This window comes from Mustela nigripes, chromosome 2 (genome assembly GCF_022355385.1).
Source record: "Mustela nigripes isolate SB6536 chromosome 2, MUSNIG.SB6536, whole genome shotgun sequence".
In the NCBI taxonomy this organism is placed as follows: domain Eukaryota; kingdom Metazoa; phylum Chordata; class Mammalia; order Carnivora; family Mustelidae; genus Mustela; species Mustela nigripes.
In genome coordinates, this window is record NC_081558.1 from 16026416 (window position 1) to 16051243 (window position 24828).

The window sequence follows — 24828 nt, forward strand, 5'->3', positions numbered from 1 at the left end:
CGCTGGGCTGGGGCTGGGGCTGGGGCTGGGGCGTTGCAGAGGCCGCGGGAGGGCGGTTTTGGAGAACAGCTCGGCGGCGGATAGGGATGTGCTGGGTCCGGGACGGCCGGCTCTGCACTCCCCGTGCCCCTCGCTCGCGGCGAGCCTCAGTTTACCGGCCTGGAGTCGGGGCTCCCGCACGGACCGCACTCACCTCCGCCGTACATCTGGCACAGGTAGGGGAAGCGCCACACGTTGCCCAGGCCCACGGCGTACGAGATGCAGGCGAAGACGAACTGCAGCGGGTTGGCCCACAGCGGACGCGACTTCTCCATGGCCGCGAACTGGGCGCCGGCTCCCCCTCGGGCGCCGCGTGGGGCTGCTTCGGAGCGCCGCAGCCTGGACGACCCGCCCGCTTGGCCTGGGGGTGGCCCCGCGCGCCTCAGCCGCGGCTGCTCACTCGCTTTTTAATTGCTAATCTCATTAACGTGCGCCGGCTGGAGGGGCGAGGCTGGTAAATGGATGACGGCGAGCCCCACCCCGCCCCGCCGGGCCGCCGCCGCCGCCGGGAAGGCGCCCGGGATTGCGCCTGGGACGGCGGGGCCAGGGGTGGTGTCCGGGGCCCTCCGGCTCCACCTCGGGGCCCGCGTGTTGTTGCGCGGCTGTTCCGGAGCCGTCAGGTTCTCCCAAACATCTACCCATCGTTTCCTGGGTGCCTCCTAGGTGCGGGGCTTCATCTGGGGACGGGCTGTGAGCCACACGCAGACATCCCAACCCTTGTGGGAATTGACATCCGGGGAGGGAAATGCTTAAACTGGCCGGGATAAAAGGTCCCATTTTCAACCACTGTTTACCTACAGAGAAGACAATTTCATATGGTTCATTTTGGTCCATATAAAAGACTGAGACACGAGGAAGGCAACTAAGGCAAAGCAAAAGGGTGAGCAGTACCGCGGGGGTAGGCTGGGGTGGTCCGGGAGGACTTCCCAGAGGAGGAAAAATGCTGTTTGTCCAGAGACTGGAAGGGAGGGAGGGACTCGGTAGCGCCTCCAGACTTCTTGGAGGAAGAGGAAGCCAGGCAGGCAGGTTTCCTTCCATCTACAGATGGGCCCTACTGCCTACTGTGTGCAGAGCATGGAGTCTGGCTCTGTAGTGCCGGATGGGGGTCATGATTCCTTTTGAACAACCTCTGTGGGATATACTCCACTGCTCAGGTGGGTCTAAGGGCTAGAGATTCTGATTTATTATGCCGCAGTTGAAGCCTAAAATACCTGTCTGGAAAGGTTGTTTGGTTCAAAGTGGTCACTACACCTGTCTCAGCCTGGTGCTTGGAGAAGTGCTAGAGCTGGCTTTAGAGCTCAGCTCTACCACTGAGCTGTGTGACCTTGGACAAGTCACTGAACCTCTCTGAGCCTCTGTTGCCTAATCCATAATGGAAACAACATATCCGCCTCCCAAGGGCTCATGTGAGAATGAAGTGATAGCTTCCTATCTGCCACATAGTAAATGTTTGATAAAGGGGGCACTGGTAGACGTCCCCAGAGGTTTGGATAAATGGAAAAGGTAGCATGCTAAATTAGTTAATAATAATGATAGACTTTGAACAGTGCCTGGTATGGTGTCAGGTAAGAAAAGGCTTGATACCTACATATAAAGAGATGAGAAGTGGAATTGCTAGTGGAAATCTTCCTTGAAGCCAAAATGAGTTCACTACTCTGGTTTCCCCCTGAGTCCCTGCCTGGCCAGCCGGTGGCTCCCGAGGAAGGTGGAGGCTCCTCTGATGGGCAGCCTGTCCTTGAACTTCCGACCTCCAACAGCCAGAGCAGCGGAGGTCTACGATACAGCAAGGAAGACCCTTGCTGCTTTTTAAATGTTGGGATTCTAGTGAGTATTCTTCCTACAACTTGCTCTCTCCCCAGAGGGACTGACCATTCTGGGTTTATGGCGATGTGTTAGTTTCCGCGGCTTGGACCTCTAGGCACATGAACTTGGGCAGCGTGTGCGCTTTCATGCCCGGCTTCCTTGCACAAGTCGTTCTGCTCAGGGAGCACCTCTCTAGGCTGTTCTCCCTGCTGCGTAGTTCTCCATGCCACGAACCGACTCTGGGCGCTGCCTTAAGGACCTGGTACCATCTCCAGTTTGGGGCTATCGTGAATAAGGCGGTGATGAGCATCCTAGTGCCACTGGGAGACGAGTCCGCTCATTGCTGGGAACTCCTGGGCTGGACGGTAACTAGAGGTTTAGCGTGAGCAGATATTGCCAAACTGTTGCCCGGAGAGGTAGGACCAGTTTGCACTCCCACTAGAGTTTCGGTTGTTCTGTATCCTCAGCAATATCTGTCATTCTGTTTTAAAAGCGCTTTCCGGTTTGGTGGGTGTGTCGCGATGGTTCGCTGTGACTTATTGAAATTTCCAATTTCCCACACATGAGGGAGGCTGCATACCTTTCCCTAGGTGAACTGGGTCGTCTGGATATCCTCTGCCATGAAGTGTGTGTTCTTTTGCCAGCTCATAATTGACTTGTCTTTTCCTCCTGACCTAGATCGTTCCTTACTCCTTCTGGATATGAGCCCCGTGTCAGTTTTAGGTAGGACAAATGCCTTCCCTCTGTCTGTGATTTGTCTTTTTATTCTCTCAGTGGTGTCTTCGGATGAATGGATGTTCTTGATTTTAACAAACTCTTAACAAACAACTCTCGAGGGTGAGTTTTCCCTAGAGGACGGCCGGCCCCACGGTGGCATTCAGGAGCTGGGCACTCTGGACAGATGTCCTGCACGGTTGCTGGCCACCTGTTTGCAGGGGGTTGGTGTGACAAAGGCAAGGCCCCTCCTTCCATTCCCCAGCCCCAGGGGTCAGGCCTGTGGGTCCCAAGGGTCACACTGCCAGACCCCGCAGGAGCCTGATCAGGGTGGGAGGGGGTTCTGGGCGGAGCGCACAGAGACACCCCATAGTAGGACAAAGTAAATCCTCAGGGGCAGATGGCTCAGGGTTCTTGGTGAGGGTGTCTTCTGACGTCCACCGACAGCTCCCTCTCATCTGACCAGACCAGAAGTGCAGCTGGGCGAACAGGCCTGGGAGGGGCAGCTGCGCTTCTCTGGGGAACCAGCAAAGCATGGGGTGGAGGTGAGCAGTGGCAAATGCTGAAGGGACCAGCTCTCTCTGCAGAACTCAGGGTTGTAGCGCTCGCCGATTTCGCCGGTGTAAATACTCCCCCTGTGGCCAAGTCCAAGCTTCCAAGACGTTGCCGCTAAACCTGGGGTTGGGCAGAGATGCGCAGGAGCCACCGCTGTCTGGATCTCCATGAGACACACGCAGTAGACACAGCCCGGAGAGCAGGACGGAGGTGCAGTGAATCAATAGCGAATTAGTGAATTAGTGAATCATTAGGAAGTGGTGGGGTTTGAAGGCATTTGTCACCTCTGTTTTATGCCATTTCCCTGTTGGTTTATGTAACTGAAGTTTTAATCATGGCTGCCCCTTTTTTTTTTTTTTATTTTAAAGATTTTAGTTGTTTATTTGACAGACAGGGATCACAAGTAGACAGAGAGGCAGGCAGAGAGAGAGAGAGAGAGGGAAGCAGGCTTCCTGCTGAGCAGAGAGCCCAATGCGGGACTGGATCCCAGGACCCTGAGATCATGACCTGAGCCGAAGGCAGAGGCTTAACCCACTGAGCCACCCAGGCGCCCCATCGTGGCTGCCTTTAACAATCAGCTCGCAAGATTCTGGAAGAGGCGGCCCTCCCGAGCCTGTGGGAGCAGGTGCCAGCACTCCGTAGGGCCCCGGGGCTAGTGGAGCAACTTCTGTGTGGTGGGGGCCAGGGGAGCAGGGCCGGGTCTCAGCATGGGTGATGCCCAAGGGAGGCCTCACCCTGAGTGCTCCCTGGGGCCTCCCACTGCCAGGACAGAACCTTTCCCTCCCACTCACCTGTCCGGTCTTATCAGGCCCCCTGTCAATCAGGTCAGAGGGTCAGCCTGCCCCAGTTATCTGATTTGGGGAAGGAGGGACGGTCCTGATTCAACTGCATGGGTGTGGCCATGGCCCTGTGCAGGGGTTCCGGGTCTTTCCCACCAACTCCAGCCACGCAGCTGTCAATAATTAATGGACTCGCCTGCTTGATAATGCTGTTACTTAACACCCCCCCCCACCCCGCCCACCGCATCAATCCCTAGTTCCCCATGAGATAAAGTCCAAACTCCGGAGCCGGGTCCGGACAGCCTGGAGGAATTTATTTTTTAATTGGGCCAGGAGGAATTTGACCCTTGCTCACCTAGGCTTTTACCTTCCGACAGTGCTGTGCATTTTAATACTCCCGGGGCTGTTCCCTCAGCCAGGAACACCTTCTGCCTTCTTGACCTGGGAGAGAGTCCTCTCCATTCTTCTTGACCCAGATGAAACACTATCCTTTGTTGGAAGCCCAGCACCACGCCTGCCTCTGGCCAGGCTGCATTGTTCCCTCTTCCCTGCACCGCCCCCCCCCCCCAAGCCTGGGGCTGCAGATCTGGTTTCTGACGCTGTCCTATCCACTGGTCATGCAGCCTTGTCCCGAAGACAGCAGGATAGGTGTCCCCTCTGCTCCATGGCTAGTGTCACGTCTTTTTAAAAAAGATTTATTTATTTCACAGAGAGCACACGCTTGAGAGAACATAAGCAGGGGGAGCGGCACTGGGAGATGGAGAAGCAGACTCCCCGCTGAGCAAGGAGCCCAATGGGGATTCGCGACCCCAGGACCCCGGGATCATGACCTGAGCTGAAGGCAGACGCTTAACCCACTGAGCCACCCAGGCGCCCCGGTGTCATGTCTTATTCATCGTTTACTCCCTAGTCCTATTCCTGACCTTGAGTGTCCGTAAAGTCCAGAGGATAGATGAGCACTTCGGGGCCATTTCATCATTATTGCTCTCTAGCATCGATAACCGAGGTGCCCACATTTCCGAAGTTTTCTTCAGACATTCGAGTTTTTGTGGCTCACCCACCACGTGCCGGCAGGCTGCCCGGCTGGGGCACAGGAGGCACACCCGGGGCCAGGACAGCGCCCCCACCCTGCTGTCCGAGGGACCTGCTTGCTCTTTCTGCGGGAGGGCAGATGGGAGAGCAGAAGCCCCAAGGAGCTGCTGGGGTGGCGGCGGGCGGCGGGGGGCGGGTGCTGTCAGGGGGTGAAGGGGAGGGTCCTCCCGGGAGCCAGGCTGGGGGCCCCCCGATATCAGGGCTGAGTGTGCACGTGTGTGTGTGTGCTGAGCAGGCAGGAGCTCCCAGGAGACCTGAGCCTCTTCTGGCTGCAAGTGGAGCTCCTGGGCGGCCCCCTACACCCCCGTCCCCCAACTCTCAGTGTCACCAGCCTATTCGAGCGTGGCCCTCAAGCATCCGTGTGCCCACAGATGCCCTCGGGGCTCATTCAAAGGCAGGTCCGGCTTCGGGAGGTCCAGGATGGGTGGGGCCTCCTAGGGTGCTTTTCTGACAAGTTGCCAGGGCACGCCGCCGGCCCTGGTCCAAATGCCCGGACCTCCAGATCAGACCCTTCTGATCCAGCTGATCAGCGTGGATCAGCTCCCCACGCTGTGGCCCCATCTGCCAGGGTTTTGAGCCCGTATTATGCCCCATTTGTGAATCACGGAGACTATTCTCTATGGATCGTTTTCCTGGGTGGCTCAGTGGGTTAAAGCCTCTGCCTTCGGCTCGGGTCATGGTCCCGGGGGTCCTGGGACCAAGCCCTGCGTCGGGCTCTCTGCTCAGTGGGGAGCCTGCTTCCTCCTCCCTCTCTCTCTCTGCCTGCCTTTCCGCCTATTGGTGATCTCTGCCTGTCAATAGATAAATAAAAATTAAAAAAAAAAAAGAAATTCACTGTTTCACATAAATGCATTTTCTTTCTTTCTTTTTTTTTTTAAGATTTTATTTATTTGACAGAGAGAGAGAAATCACAAGTAGGCAGAGAAGCAAGCAGAGAGAGAGAGGGGAGGAAGCAGGCTCCCTGCAGAGCAGAGAGCTCGATGCGGGGCTCGATCCCAGGACCCTGGGATCATGACCTGAGCTGAAGGCAGAGGCTTTAACTCACTGAGCCACCCAGGCGCCCCCGTAAATGCATTTTCAAAGGAAGCTTTCGATCATTACCATATCAGCAAAGATACTGTTTGTCTAATGCTGATAAAGATAAGCTGGTAAAGATTCCAGAATGTCTGTCCACTGTGAGCCACCTTACGTCCTCTCCGGTGCTGCGTGTGCAGTGAGGTCACCCCATCCCTTGCCCACAGGCGGCGCCCATGGAGCCCCAGAATTCCACGGCGTGCCCGGCGCTTGGTAGGCAGTAGTGGGAGCCTGAGTAGTGGACCCGAGTGGAGCAGATCCACCAGCACATTTCTAGATACAGGGTTTCCGTGGAGAACTTGGGACAAAAGCATTAAGGTCCCCAAATGTACTGGGGCCACACTGCCAAGCCCAGGCCTCTGTTTTCAGGGAGGGGAGCTGAAGCTGGACTGTCCAACGGAGCAGCCACTGGCCACATTGCCATTGTTTAACCTTATTTTATTTTTGTAAGATCTTATTTGTCAAAGAGAGAGAGAGAGAGAGAGAGAACGCACTGGCAGGGGGAGGGAGAAGCAGGCTCCCTGCCGAGCAAGGAGCCTGATGCAGGACTCGATCCCAGGACCCTCGGGTCATGACCTGAGCTGGAAGGCAGATGCTTAACCGACTGAGCCACCCTGGTGTCCCCTACTTAACGTTAAATGAGCTAACGGGAAATAAATACTAGGCATGCTCCAAGAGTCGGGTAGTGCGTGTGGCTGGGGGCTGCCATGCTGGGCAGCCGGACAAGGAGAGTCCCCATCACTGCAGGACGCCCCGCCGGACACTCCTGACGGGGGTCTGGGGGACTGAAGGGGGGGTTTCTCTGCTAATTGCTGCCACAGAGAGCTTCCCGCCTGCCGGGCCCGGACTGTGAGCAAGGAAGTGGGACGCAGCCATGTCTGAATGCTGTCCTGTCTCCAGAAAAGATGGGACTTTCTTTTGCTGAATGCAACCCCTCATCTTCCCGTTGGGAGGCTGGGTGTGCCCTCGGTGGCTCTGTCTCGTGAAGCCACTCCATCTGCAAGAGTGGAAACCCCAACCCCCACCCTTCCCACTGCCTTTCTGTTTCCAGGGACCACGGTCTCTGGCCTGGACTTGACGGCCACCCAATTCCATGTATCGCCCTGCTAACTCCCAGTCCTTTTACTGTCTCTCAGCCTTGAGCCACCCAGACACGAGCCTCTCGGGGTTCACCAGACTGCTGGTGAGTGCTTCTGGAAAGATCTCACAGAGCTGTGATTGGGTCTGCAGCAGCCACGGGCCGTGAATCCTCAGCAGGGCCTTGATGCTGCTGTTGCTCCGGGATCTTTGTCCTGTCTCATGGCCCTGGGCCGGGGTCCCGGACCTTCTCTGGGCGCCTATCAAGCCTCTCTTTCCATCCCCCTCGGCCCACTGATGACTTAACCCAGGTCCTGAGCAGCCCTTGTCCGGCTGACGGCTCTCCCTCCAGCGCGGGACCCTTCCTGCCCCTCTCCCTCCTAGGCTGCCTTCCTGAGCGTGGGCTCCCACTGCCTCCTTCTGCCTCTGGGGTTGGTGTTTGTCCCACCGGCCGCTCTGCTCCTCTCCCTGACATGGCAAATAGCTTTTCTGTGTGTGTGTGTGTGTGTGTGTGTGTGTGTGTGCCCCACATTCTCTGTCCCGCATCCACCATTCACTCCTTTATCTCTGATCAGGGGGTGACCTAGGTAAGAATGAGGCTCCCCCGGGACCTTGAATCCCCAGGCCGACACCGAGTATACAGCGACTTCGAAGACGAGACACCTGGATGGAAAGACATCGACCTTGTCAGGGAGTGTGGGAGTTTGGCAAAAGATGGTAATGAGTAGAAAAAGAGATACGTATGGGCCCTATTCCTGTTTTCCCTGTTCATGGTGAAATAGAACAGCCAGGCAGACAAACGCACATCAGATCTGCCGCCCACAAATGATCATCTCGCCCAGGTCCAGAACGGGATTGCCAGCCCCGAGGGGCACTTCCGCCATCCTGTGCGTCAGAGCCCCCACTCTCCGTGCAGAGGGAACCCTCTGCTGACCGCGCCTTTCTTGCTTTTCCCTATGATTTACTCCCCTCCTTCCTAAGGCGTGAATCCCTGATCACTACATTTTCATCTTATCTGTGTTTGAACTCTATAGTATGGAAAATACAGTGACTATCCTTCGGGGTTTGGTTTCATTTGTATCACCTGATTATTGCTTTTTAAGTTTCCTCCAATTGGTACGTGTAGCTGTAGTTGATGTTTTTCTTTTTTTTTCTTTTTATGCTCTGTTGTATTTTCTCTATGATTATAACCACGAATCGGTTACCCACTTTACTCTCGGGGGATTTTTGGATCATCTTTGGGCTTGGATGCCGTGAAGAAAGCTGCCAGAGCCTTCGGGTGCATGTGTCCGGGTGCATGTGCGCACGCGTTTCTATGGGCGCGTGTGCTGAAGCGGATGCATGTGTGCGTATTTTCAGCTTTGGTAGACGATCCCTAACCGTGGTTGCATCCGGGTCATTGCGTCACTACTCTACACCAGCCTGCAGTTCTAGTGGCTTTATATTCTTGCACGGTCTGATGAAAGCAAACAAAGGAGGAGGAAGCATGCGTAAGAATTCAGAACAAAGAGGAAGCAAAAAGTAAGATGGGAAAGGCATCCCAGTGTGGCAGGAGTTATGGTAAATATCCATGACTTAAATGGACTAGGACAAAGACTGGGATAAAAATTTCATTTAGAAGAAACATACTAAACATAAGCTCACAGAAAAACTTAGGGTGAATCGATGAAAAGGAAAGGCCAGGAAAATAGTATCCCCAAGAAAGCCACGGAGAGGTGTATTACTTCAGACGAACAGACTTGAAACCCAAAAAGTGTTATTAGTGACAGAATGGACGTCTGTCACCAGAAAGATGGGACATTTTCAAAGTGGAATACAATGAATAAAACAGCTTTAAGAAACTGGAAGCAAAAATTGATAGGACCGCTAGGAGAGCCAGAGCTGGCTGCCATCACGAGAGAGACTTCTACGCGCCCGTATGTCTGTGGCTGGCAGAGCAGGAAACAGAAAGAGCCGAGACTGGAAAATGATACATTTTATATGTATATGTATGTGTATGTATAAGTGATACATTATAATAAGAACCGAGTGGAATTTCTAGAAATGAAAAAACGCAGTAATGGAAATCAGAAACTCAGTGGATGGGTTTAAAAGTGGTGGCTCAGTGGGTCGAAGCCTCTGCCTTTGGCTCAGGTCATGATCCTAGGGTTCTGGGATCGAGTCCCGCATCTGGCTATCTGCTCAGCAGGGATCCTGCTTTTGCCTCTCTGCCTGCCTCTCTGCCTACTTGTGATCTCTGTCTGTCCAATAAATAAATAAAATCTTTTTTAAAAAAGTGGATTAGATAAGTCATCGAACTCAAGGAACTGTCAGAAGGAATTTTCTGGAATACTGCACAGAGAGACAAAGATTAAGGTACGTAGAGCAGTAAAGTGGCCTATGTTTCTTTAGAATCCTAGAAGGAGAAGAGGGAAAAATGGAGACAGAGCAATAAAGTGCTAAGAGTTCAGCATTTCCCACTACAGGTTCCCGCAGCCCAGTGACTCCCAGGTAGGATTTTTTAAAAAGAACAGATATCAGGATACATTAGAGGATGTGCCAGAATGGCACGGTGAACCCATAATGTGTGACCAAGATCTCACCACCGAGGAGCATTTACTTCATGGAATTTTGAAAAAATTAAAAGGTAGAACTTAAATAAGGCATGTAACTTGGAAGCCTGATAGGAGTTAAAACGTTCTAAGGACGTAACTTTCTCGGCTTCATCAAAATATGCAAAGTGAACATTTCAGGGGGTTGTCCCCAGGGCCCTTTATGGCTATCCAGGAGTGAATCAGGACTTGTACCTTGCATTTGGCTGTTGCAAATGGAGCTGCTTTTATTTTTTAACTAAATTTTTTATTTTTAAAGATTTTATTTATATGTTTGTTAGACAAAGAGAGAGAGAGAGAGAGCACAAGCAGGGGGAGCAGAGGGGGAAGCAGGCTCCCTGCTGAGCAGAGAGCCCGATGCGGGACTCGATCCTAGGACCCTGAGATCATGACGTGAGCCAAAGGCAGATGCATAACCAACTGAGCCACCCAGGTGTCCCCAGAGCTGCTTTTCGGATGGTTTTCCCACCTTTTTATTTTTGTGGCATGAACTTTCTGGAGAGACCGGGTGAATTACAGGCCGTTGTAGAATGGCCTTCATTCCGGATTTGTCAGATGGTTTCTCCGGGGCTTATTGAACACCTTTTTTTTTTTTCATAACTTGCAGAAAATGTGTCAGTTTGGTCTTCCCACGGCACCTGTGACAGGTAGTGCTACACATGCACTTTAGACACTAGACTATATCCTGATGGATGGGTTTTGGGGGAGAAGAGTGAGCATATAAGCTTTCTGAGTTGGCATCTGACGTTTGCAGTGTGGGAGAGACTGCTGGCCTTCCTCCCCGAACCCTGCAGAACCCTTCGGACTATGCGGCCCACCCCAGCGCGGCGGCGGCGAGCCCCGGGATGGTGGAGAGTGGCCAGCCGGGACCCAAGGCAGGGCAGCCACACAGAGAGGGGCCGGGTCGAGGCGGGGTGGGGAGCGGGTGGCTGCAGGCTGCGACTGTTTCTGGTCCTCCCGCCGCTGAGGGACGTGACAAAGTCACGGACACAGGCGAAAAGAAAATGAAGTCTAAGGCTTGCCAGCACAGGAGGCCTAAGTGGAAGACGACTTCGGGAAACGCTAGAGCGAATGTTTGAATTTGTAGACTCTATTATAGAGTCTGTCCTGGTGCGAACTCTGGGGCCTCCAAAAGGGGCACCTGGGTAGCTCAGTGGGCTGGGCCTCTGCCTTCGGCTCAGGTCATGATCTCAGGGTCTTGGGATGGAGCCCCCCACATTGGGGGGTCCCTGCTCTGCGGGGAGCCTGCTTCCCCCTGTCTCTCTGCCTGCCTCTCTGCCTACTTATGGTCTCTCTCTCTTTCTCTCTCTGTCAAACGAATAAATAAAATCTAAAAAAAAAAAAAAAAAAGAGGAAACCACAAAGGCAACATCGAGGGTGGGGGGGGGGGTCCTCCTGTCCATGTGACCCCTTCCCAAGGACGACCTCCTTCAGCCGAGTCACCTGAAACGATTTTCTCGAAGTTGCCGCATATGCTGCTGGGTTCGTGGGCATGGCCACCGCCGAGGGGGCATCCTTCAGAAAGGCCTGAGGGGAACAAACAGGCGTTTCACAGGCCCCAGCGAACAGACACGGCAGCAGTGGGTTTATTGGGAAAACAGTGTGGCTGCCCCCCCGGGGCCACTCAGCTGATCTGTTTGCGTGCTCTGCAAACACGGGGCCCAGCGGGCCGCAGAGAACCCCTCCGTCCTTTCTGTTGGTGTTGGCCCGGTATGCTTCTGCGCCCCACATACTTGTGCAGGGAACAAACAATCAGGACCAGCCAGGAGGCCTGATCCACTGAGGGAGAACAGATTGGGCTCTGTGAAAATATTTTCAAGGGTCAGAGTGTCCATAGGGCCCTTGCTGTCCCCATCAGGGACCCCCTGAGGACTCCCACTGTGCCCTGCGGCGCTGTTCTGGGCTTGTGCTCGCACAGCCTAACGGGAGGAGCCCCGTGAGCCTCGCTCTGCCAGGAAACACACGTGCTTCATTCTGCAAGAGCTCCCCAGGTCACATTGTTTGGGATTTCTTTCTCCCCTGTCGATCCTGGAAATGGGGTCTGGGGCGGAGCGTGGGCACTGCCGGGGAGCCCGGGAGAAATGCAGACTCCTGCGGGCTCCTCCCCAGGCCCCCTCAAGTCAAATCCCATGCTGTAGCCGGCCCCACCAGCGGGGTTTGTAGGCCTGTTCACGCCTGCAGGGCACACGGGGTTCGGGGTTTGTAGACCTGGCTGCAACAGCAGGATCCTCCGTGCGGCTTTAACACACATCTTTCCTTTCCTGCCCTTCTCGTGGCTCCTGGGGAACAGCCCACTTCTGCCCATTCTCTCTCCTGCCTTTTCCACTTTCACGAAAATGCCTTCAGAGTCAACAAAACCATCTCGGGCTTGCGCATGTTCTAGTGGGGAGGAAGACAGAACGTGCTGGGCTTCTCCTATCTGAAGGGAAATGGTCCCTTCACTTGATATCCCTTTCCACTCAGGCTTCTGCCCTATTGCTTTTTGGTTTTGGTTTTGTATTTGCTCTTTTCTAGCAAAACTCATCAAGAGGCGTCTATACGCCAAGTCTCTCTCCTCCTGTTACTTACAGTCACCTGCACTAGATCTAGCACTCCCAGCCCCCAGTCTAAGGAAACCGTCTGGTCAAGGTCACCAGTGACCCCACATGGCTTAGTTTGAAGGTCAGTCCTCAGTGTCCCTTCCTTCCCTACCCCCCCCCCCCCACCCCCCTCTGCTGTTTGCTTCTTCCTCTAGCCTGGGCTCTGGCTCTCTGCAGCCCCCTCCCTGTCTCCTCTGCTGAGTCTTCCTCTTCTCCCTGCTCTCACTATACATTACAGCACCCCTGCTTCTCACCCATACTCACCTCTTGGTGTGATTTCCTCTCTCATGGTTTACAGCTGCCTCATCTACACTGCTGTCTCTCCAGCCCAGACGTCTAGACGGGGGTGTCTACCGTCTCTTGAGCATCCTCCCTGGGATGTCTGCGAGGCACAGACAGACTTCCTGACCTGCTCCTCATCTCTGCTCACCCAAGTGTCACTGAGCAGTTAGTCGCTCAGGCCGACCCTCTAGAGTCATTCTGGACTCCCGTCTCTCGGACCCTACTTCCAGTCCGCCCCGATGTCCTCTTGGTTTCATCCTCAACGCAGATCCGGGGTCAGACTCTCCTAGTGTCAGGCAGGCGTGGCAGCCGGCAACGTGGAAACGTCTCACGCCGAACGCTGGTGCGTGGCGCCATCTGGCAGTGGCCCTCCTGCGTGCACCGGTCTCCACCGAAGTCCCCCAGCAGCGTGTTGGAACCCAGCCCCGGAACAACCGCAACTGTCCTGCAGCGGTGAGACCATCAGGAAACCGTGGAGTACGCAGGTGAGCCAACGGGAGGCAGGACGAGGAGGACGGACTGCGGCTGGACGTGAATCGCATGCACGGTGTGGAAGGAAGCCGCACACAGGCTATGCGGTGTGAGTCCATGGGTGTCAAGTTCAAGAGCAGCCACGAGGAGCCTCGGGGTCTGGAAGGCGGAGGAGTGATTTGCCCCTGGGCATAGGTGGGGCTGCCGCCTGAGCAGCACTGAAGGCCTCCAGGGGCAGATCGCTGGCGAGTCTTCATCCGGGGGCTACACAAAGTGCTTGCCCTGTGGGAGTGCTGTGAGTGTACACCTAGGATCTGTGTGCTTTGCTGCTAAGTTTTCCCTGGATTCAAAACACCCAGACTCAAGCGCCGCTCTTCCCACCTGCACGGCTCCTCCCTGGATCCAAGCCCGGGACTCCCTCGGGTGACTCCCGAGCTGCCCCTGCTCCCAGTGTTGTCCAAGGAGATCTGAGCTCAACACAGCCAGAAAGTGGCTGGGTTTTATCACTCTGAGGCTCACCTCTGCAACGGCTCCTTCTGAGTAGCATCTAGATTCTTCCCAGTCAGCCTCATGGCCGGCAGGATCCAGCCCCGGGGCTCCTTGCTGCCCTACCACATGCCTGGCCCCTCTCGGCAGAGGCCTTTGTCTGCTGTTCCCTCAGCCCGGGAACAAGGACCTTGCAACCGACCTTGCACTCAGCACCCCCGGCACTCCTGTTCCTCCTCATTCTGTTCGACTCTCGTGACGTTACTCCAGCAACTTCTTCCTCCAAAAAAACTCTGCGTGGTTTGAAGGGTAGACCCCAGAAATGTCCGCCCAGAACCTATGGGTGTGACCTCATTTGGAAAAGGGACTTTGCAGGTATAATGAAAGGTCTGGAGATGAGAGCATCCTGGTTAGGGAGGGCACAAACTCCAATGGCAAGTGTCCACAGAAGAGAAGAGAAGGGGAGAAGACACCCAGGGGCCCAGGGGATGCGAAGATGGGGGTGCAGAGGCGGGGTGATGAGTCCACCAGCAAAGGACTGCTGGCTGCCATTGGAAGCAACGGAAGCTACAGGGAGTGGATTTTCTCTCCGGGCTTCCAGAAGGAACCAGGGCTACCAACGCCTTCAGTTTGGATGCCTGACCTCCGGCTGTGGGCAAGAATTCATCTCTGTTGTTCTAAGCCACCGAGGCTGAGGTAATTTTCTCCAGCAACTCTAGGAAAATCATGCATATGCCATATCATGGATTTATTATTATTATTTTCTGTGTTCTCTCACTCTTGGCTCCCTGAGGGCACAAATGACTATTTTGTGCATGATGTGTTTCAAGCACCAGGGCTGGGCACCTAGTATGCACTCAAGCCTGGAAAGGAACGGATTTATTGATTTTAGTGTGCGAAGTCCCTGCTGAAGTATTCTAAGACTCAGCCGATTAAACAAATGGTTGACACGTGGCGCCCTGGAGGGGCCAACAGGAATGGACGCTGCCCATGGCAATGTGGATGAAGGTCAAGTACATTTTGCTGAGCGGAAGGAGCCAGACATAAAAGAAAGCGGGCTGTGTGAAATGAGCTGAGCGTTCCCAAGAGAAAGCAGATGAACATGGCTCTGAGCCCAGGGCACGGGAGGGTCACTGAACACCAGCTATTTTTTGGGGGGTGGTGAATATGGCCCAATCTCTTAGTGAACACTCAAGCATCGCGTCTCTCCGAACTCATCAAACGGGACCCCTGATATGGGTGCAGGTGACTGTATGTAAATGATATCTCAAAAAAGGTGGTATCTTCAGGTGGTTTGTCTAGAATAATGTCATAATTATCTAGAGCAAATCCCCACTGTGGACCCTGAAGCAGGTGTGAAGATGTGATTTTGGAGTCCAAGACTCTATGTGGCAAGAATGTAGAAGGAAGCAAAAAATGTAACACCAAAGGGACAGAGAACAGGCAGCGCTGACTGTCGGGAGCCTGACAAAGGGCGCACACCTGAGAGGCGGCGCTGTCGGCAGAGTCCCTGTCTCCGACCCCAGTGCTCCAGCTTCGCACCTGCCGCTCAGGCCTCCGGAACACACCAGCAGCCTCCGCCGGGAGTAAGGAGCCCTTGACTGAGTTAATAGGGCAGCTGTCCTGGAGGACACCGGGGGTTGCCTGTTACCCCCACCTGGCTCCCTCAGGCTTCTCCTTATCTATTTATCTTATCTTATCTATCTTTTTCAGGCAGGCTTGACTCTGACAACAGATCATGGATGTTAGTTACCAAGCGGGACGGGCACTGGTTCAAGGATTCAAAGGTCTAGTTCATGTGAACCAGTGATCAATTTCAGAGGTCTTGTTGGTGGCTTTCAAATAACAGCTGTTTTATAAGGAAAGGAAATTCCAGAGCAAAGTCTGATGTGAATATTGATGCAAGACTCCCAAGGAGTATGTCAACTAATAGGAACCAGCAAGGTATAAAAGGATAGTGTATCATGACTGCTGCAGGGGGGGGGGGTCCCTTGGGAAGCATATGATATAGAGATTGGTGTGCAGGACCCCAGATGGGTGGGGTTGGGGGGTGGTCCGTGGGAAGGGGAAGAGCAGGGCTGGGCAGGCCCCATGGAAAGGCTCTGAACCCTGTGGGGTATTGTGAAGGGGGCAAGAGGGCCTGACCCTTGTACCTCTACATTGACCCTTGTCAGATGCTGTCACCTGGAGGGGCAGGTAAACTTGGCCAAGGCAGTTCACTTTAGCTGGGCAGTCAGCAAAGGATCGGCATCTGACTGAGAATAGTTGAATATCAGAAAATTAAGTGTTGCACTTTGCAACCTTAACAGAAAAAGATGAGAAAAAGAGTATCATCTCAACATCTGGCAAAATTCAATACCCATTTATAACCTTTATAAATGATCTCAGCTAACTGGGAATAGACAAGAACATCCTTAATCTAATACAGAATATTGTAAATGTTCTTCTTCTTCTTCTTCTTCTTCTTCTTCTTCTTCTTCTTTTTTTTTTTTTTGGTTGCAGAGGAGCAGAGAGAGAGGGAGAGAATCTTAGGCAGGCTCCACGCCCAGCACGGGGCCTGATGTGGGGCTCGATCTCCCAACACTGAGAGCATGACCTGAGCCGAAATCAAGAGGTGGACACGTAACTGACTGAGCCATCAGGTGCCCCTTGCAAACATTATTCTTATTTGTGAAGTATTTAAAGGGTTCCCCTAGAGACTGGGAATGAGGCAAAGCTGTCCTCTATCACCTTCCATTTAACACTGTACTAGAGGTCCTGGCCAGTGCAATAAGGCAAGAGAAATAAAGAAACGATACAGTATCCCACTTACCCAGAATTATTTACCTGCAAACTGCAACTATGTAACAATGCAGATAACCTGGACGGTGAACATTGTCTTATAAAGCACCTGAAAAGGTATTGGAGCTGCCAAGATGCCAAGTCTATGCACATCACCCATAGAAGAGGAGTCCCTTAAGCCCTCACTCTGGGGATAGGAATAATTCTAATAAGCTTTTCCAAGCCCGTACCACTTAGAAGCAGAGACTAGGCATGGGTCACAATCAGAGTGTGAGCTACCAGCCTGATGAAAGAACACCCGTGGACGTGGGGAAACCCTAAGAAAAGATGCAGTCGTTCAAAAAACATGGTGCTTGGGCCCCCCTGGGTGGCTCAGTTTCTTGAGTGTTCAGCTTTCTGTTTTGGCTCAGGTCGTGAGCTTGTGGGTCATGGGATCAAGCCCTGCGTGGGGCTCCACATTTGCCAGGTAGTCAGCTTCAAGTTTCTCTCCCTCTGTCTCTCCCCCTGCTCACACACTATCTTTCTCTCTCTCTCTAATATATATATATATATTTTTAAACAAACTACAGTGCTTGCAAACCACTTATTACTGGGGCAAACAGCACTCCATACCTTAGCAGCCCGCGGCTGCTAGACAGTCATTGACACTTGTCAGGAAAAGAAAATTATAATTGTGACTCACCACTTAAAAGGATGGGAATTATGTTGCATATGAAAGGTTTTTCTAGTGTCCGGGTTTTCAAACAATTTTGGTCATTGGTATGGGGAAATTTTCATTATCAGAAAACTAACTTAGAGGTAATACCTAATTTTGAACAATCTACCCAAGGTCTTCATGGCTTAAGCAGCACTTGTGCAGGACGCAGGGGTGCGGTTTCACCGACACTGGTGCGGAGCTTCTGTCACGGGCCCTCACACTTGAGTCACCGAGGGGCGCCGTGGGCTGAGGGCTCGCTCAGTCGAGGGATACGCTTTTCCTCAGAGCCCTGGCTGTGGTCTGGCCACACGAGCACACGCCGGGCTTGAAAGGCTGAGCAGGGTTGTGATTCCTCGTCTGAGTTCAGCCTTTGGGAAGGACTAACAGCATGTACGGAACGTCCACCACGTGCAGCCTCTGTCTTCCCAGTTCATGGTGGGACCCGGTGCTGGCAGTGCCCAACACATCCTGCTTGTCATTGCCAGGAGGTAGCCAGCGGAAGGTTCCGTGTCTCTTCTCAAACATTGGAGCTTGCTCGACCCAGGCACGAGAAGGGCTGGGAGTTCATGTCTCATGAGCAACGCTCACCCTGATAAAGGAGCTTGGTGGAGGGCGCCCCAGCCTCCTCGCTCCTGAGCGGGATGGAGCTTGGTGGCCCACAGCGGTCGCCCGCACGTGAACACGCCCTTTCTCGGCTTCCTCCCTTTTCTGCTTTCTGCCCCCCTGCCCTCACTGTGCTTCCTGGGGTCCCCTCCCACCCCGTCTGCCTTTGGCTCAGGTCATGATCTCGTGGTCCTAGGGTTGAGTCCTGCATTGGGCTCTTGGCTCAGCGGGGAGTCTGCTTCTTCCTTGCCCTCTGACCCTCCCCCCTTCACTCATGCTCTCTCACTTTCTCTCAAATAAATAAATAAAATCTTTTGAAAAACAGTATTGCCTAAATACTACTATTCTGTCTTGCCTAAATACTACTATTGTCTTTATTTATTTATTTATTTTTAAAGATTTTATTTATTTATTTGGCAGACAGAGATCACAAGTAGTCAGAGAGGCAGGCAGAGAGAGAGGGGGAAGCAGGCTCCCTGCTGAGCAGAGAGCCCGATGCGGGGCTTGATCCCAGGACTCTGAGATCATGACCTGAGTGGAAGGCAGAGGCTTTAACCCACTGAGCCACCCAGGTGCCCCTTCTGTCTTTATTTTTAAAAGATTTGCTTACATGAGAGGAATCAGGTCTTGAACTTCTGATGGCAAAGCTTCAGTATATAATAAGCATTTACACATAAGCCATGGAAATCGTTCACGCCCAATGTGTGCAATCCACTCTATCTAAGAGCACCTAGCATGTCAAAGTGTACGCATCTCTACAGACTGTCCCATTCATCAGAATGGAAGTGATAGCAAATGTTTTATGAAACAGAATTACATTCCATTCAATATAGAGCAATATCTCCCCAACAGTGTTATAAGATGCAAGTGGGTGATCACGAGACAGTTAACAGAGACTCAGAACGAACCACATAATGGGGAAAAAAATGAATGCTTAGATGTTGAACAGAAAATATTAGTAACAAAAACCCTTTATACTTATTTTTGTTGACAAAAGGTCTGAGTCAGAGCATAGCAGGAGCCTTGAATTTTTAAGTTCGACCAAAGTTGCATCACGACAACCAGGAATGTACCGTCTAGACAGCTTAGCGCCCCGGAGGGTTAATCACTCCTTCAGCCAATGCTCTTAGAAGCCCAAAATACATAGACTGGAGAGGCTTGCTAGCTTAGTCAAGTACGATAAATCTTAAAACTAGGTAAGTGTGCAAAAAATAAATATTTAAAACTTCGTTTTGTGCAAACAAAGACTTATCTTTTCATTCCAAAAGAATACCCAGCCTGATGCTGGGCAAAAGCTGAGCACAAGGTAGTTAGATGCAACAGAATCATCGTGTTGATTTATATCAAAGAATGTCCTATATATCTTCCCGTGGGGCACAGTTAGGTTTTAAGGTTTCAGAATTACTTTGGAATTTATGATTGAACAGGAACACACTGTACAGAATATTTCAAAGTTGCTACCAAAAAACAAGCTGAAATTTTTCCTAGCAATATAGGTTTCTCAACACCTCTTCCACCCCCGTGGGCATCACATTGAGAAGATGCAGGGAGGTAATGATCAAATGGTCTCTGATGGCTCTTCTAGCATGTTCTGTTTCTGAATTATATAGAATATCCTGGTCCTTAAGGAATGGGATAGATCTTTGGAGAGAGTATCAACTTGGGGCTAAAGAACTAGGCGGGTAAAAACTCTAGAAGGAAGAGAGATTCACAAGTGACCTGAACGGTGAGAGGCTGGTGGGGAGAGATTATGCACTAGATGCTGGCCTGTTGGATTTTTCCCTCCCTTCTCTGATTCGTTCTTCTTTTTAAGACTGCCTTCTGTGTCCTTTTCAGGGGAGGTCGTTGGTCTTACCCTTTATCATTTGTTCCTTCGGTGTTTTAACACAAAGCCTCTAAGAAAAACAGCAAATTCAAGGCTAGTATTACAAGCTTGAATAAAAATAATGAGCCTTATTGTCTGATCGGTGAACCCTTCTTGGTGAATAAAATCTTCATTTGTGCAAGTGGGATGACCTCTCAGCGGACTGCACTTCTTTCAGGCGTGACGCTCTGCTTCTGGAAATGCAAACAGTTACTTTCTAAACGTGACAGAAGTCAGTCCTTTCCTTCTGATGCATTACTGCTTTGTGCACCTTATTTTATTTACCTTTATGGCAAATCGCTGCACTATATGACTGCGGAGATTGAGGCCTCATTTTTTTTTTTTTTTTAAAGATTTTATTTATTTATTTTACAGAGGGAGATCACAAGTAGGCAGAGAGAGAGAGAGAGGAGGAAGCAGGCTCCCTGCTGAGCAGAGAGCCTGATGTGGGACTCGATCCCGGGACCCTGAGATCACGACCTGAGCCGAAGGCAGCGGCTTAACCCACTGAGCCACCCAGGCGCCCTGAGGCCTCATTTTTAATGATTTAATGATTTTAATGCTTTATCCAAAATTACTCCAGAATAAAAGCAGAACCCATGGAAACAGAATAAGAACCCCTTGAAAATGCAGTTACTCTAGATGCATACAAATAAATGAACAACAATCAGAAGTTGAATCTTAGGTCTGCTAACTGGAACATAAGTCATAATTTAAGAGAATATTCTAGACGACTGAGGTATAAAGATTATATTTATTCTGAGTCTAGAGACTTTCTCAACTGTAGAAGTATGGATGCACCTGACTTCAGCGATCCAGATTCGTGACTAGGTGGGGTTGAAAAAATGTCTGCATGGGGGTGGGGGGACGCCTGGGTGGCCCAGTGCGTTAAAGCCTCTGCCTTTGGCTCAGGTCATGATCCAAGGGTCCTGAGATCAAGCCCCGCATGGGGCTCTTTGCTCAGCAGGGAGCCTGCCTCCCCCTCTCTCTTTGCCTGCCTCTCTGCCTGCTTGTGATCTCTGTCAAATAAATAAATAAAATCTTTAAAAAAAAATGTCTGCACATCCTCTGATAATTACAGAGTTTAGCTAGAGAGACTGAAGTTAATCAGATCCTGTTTGCTATTAATTTTCCTTATAATTGATAAAAATGCTGCCTACAAAAGTTAGTAGGCATATTTTCAGTGCATTCGTATTTTAAAATGAAATAGAGAAAATGAACTTGATTTTGAAAAATCAGGTTTATTTGTAGTAACTCTCTTTAATAACTGTTTGTATTTTTGCTCTGGGGAACGTACAAGAATAGACAACGCTGCTCTAACATTTACTGAAACGGGTGCTTTTCATACTAATGCAAACAGCTAAGACTCTTCTTCCTACCCTAACCATCTCTTCTTGACTAATAAAGAATTCTCACTGCATCGGAACGAAGACTCAGGAGCGCTCAGAGGGCTCTGGGGGGACCGGCCAGAGTCGGTCAGTAGGTTCCCGTCTTCTCAAGTAGGGAACTGGAACAGAAGTCTCGTTCTAAATATCAGAAGCCAAGTCTATATATTAGAAAAATAAAGAGAGGGAATATAACAAACTGCTTCAAAATACATGACTGAGGGGTGAACCGGCTTGTGCTTCCATGTGCTGGCGGCTTCCAGGAGAAATCTTCTTTGGGTTTTAATCTTCCGGTTCGTACCTGCAAAGAGATGAAAATTCCGTTAAGACCATAAACAACGACACGATACTCTTTGTGGCTGTCACTGCTCCCCCGTGAGTTGACCCGCCAGCTCTCCAGCGACCACCCCAGTCACAGTGCATTTTTCACTTAGAATCACTACAGGGGGAAGTCAGAGACCGCCACAGCACCGTGTGGGGCTCCCCCAGTGGGGACGAAGGACCAGAGAAGTGCAAGGCCACCTTCAGACTCCGAGTCTCTGGAGCTGGCATTTAGACCCAAGACAGCTGAGGACAGCAGAGACTTCGTAATGATCTGAGTCGTCGGACGGTCACAAAGTGCTGATGGGGCGACGCGAGGACAAGGTTAACAGACCCTCCTCCTCTACAGACGAAGTGGATCTGGGGTTTACGTCCTCGCTCTGTTCCCCCTGGAGCCCTGATTAAGGTAAGAGGGCCACAGAGTTTCCGGAGCAAACCGCGGAGGACAGACATGAGCCCGAGGAGTGGAGCACACGTGGGCCGGGAGGACTGGGCTTGAGCTGTGACTGTGTGGCAGGGGCGCGGCCGCAGGGTCCCCGCTCTGGGCGCTGAGCTCTGGTAATGGCACACGTCCCTCCCATCCCAAGACAGTGCATGGTTAGGGACCCAGTGCTCTGTGGCTCGTGGGGCTCTAAGCCAGGCTGGTAAGTGCACCCACTTGCAGGAACCACGTTCTCAAGCACCTGAACTGTTGCTGAGGGTGGGCACAGGACGACCAGGCCCTAGGCTCCTGAGGACATTCCTGAGGAGAAATGCCCAAGGATGCCCTGGAAGCTTGCTGGGTTTCCTTTCTGTTGTCCTGCTTAAAGGAATACATTGCCAAGGGTAGCCCAGTGTGGCCATGTGTGTGCATGTGCATGTGTGTCTAAAGTCCCTCAGAACCTCCACCGAAGCCCTCAAGGGCAGTGCGGACAGCCTGGCCAGACCTCCTCTGTGCTCCTCAAATGCAGGCTTCTAGACTAGGGGACACCAAGCACCCCCGGCCTGGCCTCTCTGGACACAAACTTAGTGAGACTTAGTGACAAACACACAGCGATCTGGCAGTGAGACAAAACCAAGAGCCGCACGGGATCTGCAAGGCTTACTTGGCCAGTCTTCGCCGCAGGTCTTTGATTTGGTCATTCTTCTTGGTGAGAATCTCTTTCATGTTTCGGTAAGCTGTTGTTTGTTGGAATTTCTTTTCTAATTCCTGCACAGTGAAAAACATCGGTCCATTACTATGAAATGGAGACGGAGAGAAATAATACATCTCATAAACATGTATACTTTAGCTCTGATTTTACTAATACTTTTATATTATTTTCGAATTTCTTTTTAGAATATACTTACATAAAATTAAGACTGCAAATTTTAAAAATACATTCCTCCCAAGAAAACAGCAACATTGTTAGCATGTGACTAAGGACAGTGAGAAATCTGTTTGAAACGGTAAACTAATTCTCAGGTGAAATACGCAGGTTCTTTCCCGAGAATCCCAACATGGCATCAGTATTCTAGGAGGAGGATTTTTCGTTCAGTTACATTTTAGCTCCCATGTGCTTAAAGTCTCATCCCTAAACTGAAGAACACGGTTCTCTACATATTTCATAGAAATTAAAAACAAGGGGTAGAATCCTTTCAAGAGAAGTCAGCCATCCCTGTGCTGGGCTGTAGGGGGCCGGGCAACACGGAGGTGCGGCGCTGCTCACATACGCTATCCGTGGCCGAGTCTCTGACCATTCCAAAGAAGGAGTGGCAATTTTCTATTATCATAGATATCTTAGTGCCAAACACAGAAGGATCTCAATGCCCGGAAATGATAATTCTCGAACATGTATTGGCCAATACCGTAAGAAAAGGTAAGGAAAATCTATGGCTGGCCTCCAGCGTGGGTCCCTCAGTGACCCCTGTTCCTCAGCGAGGTAGACGCATGCAGACAAACCTGACCTTTTCAGCCATGCTCAGCTGCTCCTGAACCCTGAGTAGGTCGTGCTTGGCGGTCGCCAGATTCTCCTCCAGGGACTTCTGGTTTTCTGTCTTGTCGTTAAGTGTCTTCTGAAACTCACTCTTCAAAGCAGCTACTGTGTTCTCCAAGTCATTCAGATCTTGGGCTTTTATAAAATCCTATGAAAGATATACGCACTGACATAATTTCATGTTGACATCCCAGATGGTGACTGTTGCACAACAGTGATTTGGTGTTGTGATAGGAATGCTGTGTGTGTGCGTGTCGGCCCCCAGACTCCCTGGCCCCCCACCATCCTGGGTAAGCTCCTGCTCCTAGAGGGTCACCGGTGGGCCCAGCTCACCCTCAGCCCCCGTGTACCTGGCGGACACTCAGTGGTCACTCAACTCCAGACATGTAAAATATCATTTACAAATTGCTGGAATTCCAAAGAGGTACAGGAGAGAGGTGCGATCCTAAGTCTAACAAGGTCGTGTGTCCCCGGGTAGGGAAGGCAAACATGTTTCGGTTTTGAAAAGTCAGGTTAAAAAAAAAAAATCCTGGTGAAGAATTTTGAATGATACAGATGGAAAAATAATAGACTTACAGAGTTTATATCAAAAATTTAATCTATATCTTAGTCACTATTTACATTAAAATATGAGAGCCTAATCAATGCTTACTGATTATATGACTTGCTAAATTTATAAGATCTTAAGGGTTTTTTTTTTTGTATTAATGTGATAGGCATGTTTGTACACTCTGTCAGCTGGATCTTGTCTATGACTGGATAAATTTGTAATAGAAAAAAGTTGCATTACTAAACAGGAAAATGGTCTCTAATTGCTAAATGTGAAGGAGAAGCAGTATTACCAACAAAATTCCTCACTCATTTTTGAAATCTGGTCTTTTAAAAAGATTTTACTTCATCACAGCTAGTGAAAGCATGTACACATTTTGCTTTTGCTAAAGTCTGAAATGTAAAATTGGAACAAAGTCCAAAATGGCTTTAAAAACAAATTCATTATCTAAAAATGTTTGAAACAGTTTTACTTTTGAGAAATTAGAAAGCCATTCTGAAGTATGTAGCTCTGTGTTCTATAAATCTATGGTCCTTTAAATAGCATTGAAAACCATATTTATTTTCCTTTTTTTTTTAGTCATCTAAGAATTATCTTCCTATTTTATTATTATTTTTTTAATATTCCTATTTTAAAATCTCTACAGACGAAATGATGTAATGTCTGAGATCTGCTTCAAAAAAACATGGTGGGAGGGAGAAGAGGAGGTAAATGAGGAATCAGACAGGCCAAGCCCTGGTCATCAGTAAAGCCGAGTGACAGGTACAGGGCGTGTATTGTCCTGGTCCCCCTACTGTTCTGTGTGTTCGAATTTTTCCATAAAAAAGTGTAACAAGAGGGATGCCTGGCTGGCTCCATCGGTTAAGCCTCTGCCTTCGGCTCAGGTCATGATCTCAGAGTCCTGGGATCGGGCCCCACTCAGGCTCCCAGCTCAGTGAGGAGTCTGCTTCTCCCTCTCCTGCTGCTCCTCCCCCAATTTGAGCTCACTGGCTCTCTGACAAATAAAAAAAAAATGATTTTTTTTTTAAAGATTTTATTTATTTATTTGACAGAGAGAGATCACAAGTAGGCAGAGAGGCAGGCAGAGAGAGAGAGGAGGAAGCAGGCTCTCTGCTCCGCAGGGAGCCTGC

At 50.9% G+C, this 24828-nt stretch overlaps 2 protein-coding genes and 1 long non-coding RNA gene across 3 annotated transcripts in view; 1 reads left to right on the forward strand and 2 right to left on the reverse strand.

The window, feature by feature from the left end:
• The window catches only part of SLC6A20 (solute carrier family 6 member 20), a 33691-nt gene extending 33253 nt beyond the window's left edge, over positions 1 to 438 (reverse strand). The window contains exon 1 of the mRNA XM_059389554.1: positions 194 to 438. Coding sequence (XP_059245537.1) covers positions 194 to 314 — 121 coding nt within the window. The 5' untranslated portion in view covers positions 315 to 438. The remainder of the gene's footprint in view (positions 1 to 193) is intronic.
• Positions 1 to 24828, forward strand: part of LOC132011245 (uncharacterized) — a 25928-nt gene continuing 1100 nt past the window's right edge. The window contains exons 1-2 of the long non-coding RNA XR_009402347.1: positions 1 to 215; positions 21307 to 21599. This is a non-coding gene — a long non-coding RNA (uncharacterized LOC132011245). The remainder of the gene's footprint in view (positions 216 to 21306; positions 21600 to 24828) is intronic.
• Positions 20709 to 24828, reverse strand: part of LZTFL1 (leucine zipper transcription factor like 1) — a 14056-nt gene continuing 9936 nt past the window's right edge. The window contains exons 8-10 of the mRNA XM_059389555.1: positions 23120 to 23296; positions 22279 to 22382; positions 20709 to 21173 (exon numbers count right to left, since the gene is read on the reverse strand). Coding sequence (XP_059245538.1) covers positions 21155 to 21173; positions 22279 to 22382; positions 23120 to 23296 — 300 coding nt within the window. The 3' untranslated portion in view covers positions 20709 to 21154. The remainder of the gene's footprint in view (positions 21174 to 22278; positions 22383 to 23119; positions 23297 to 24828) is intronic.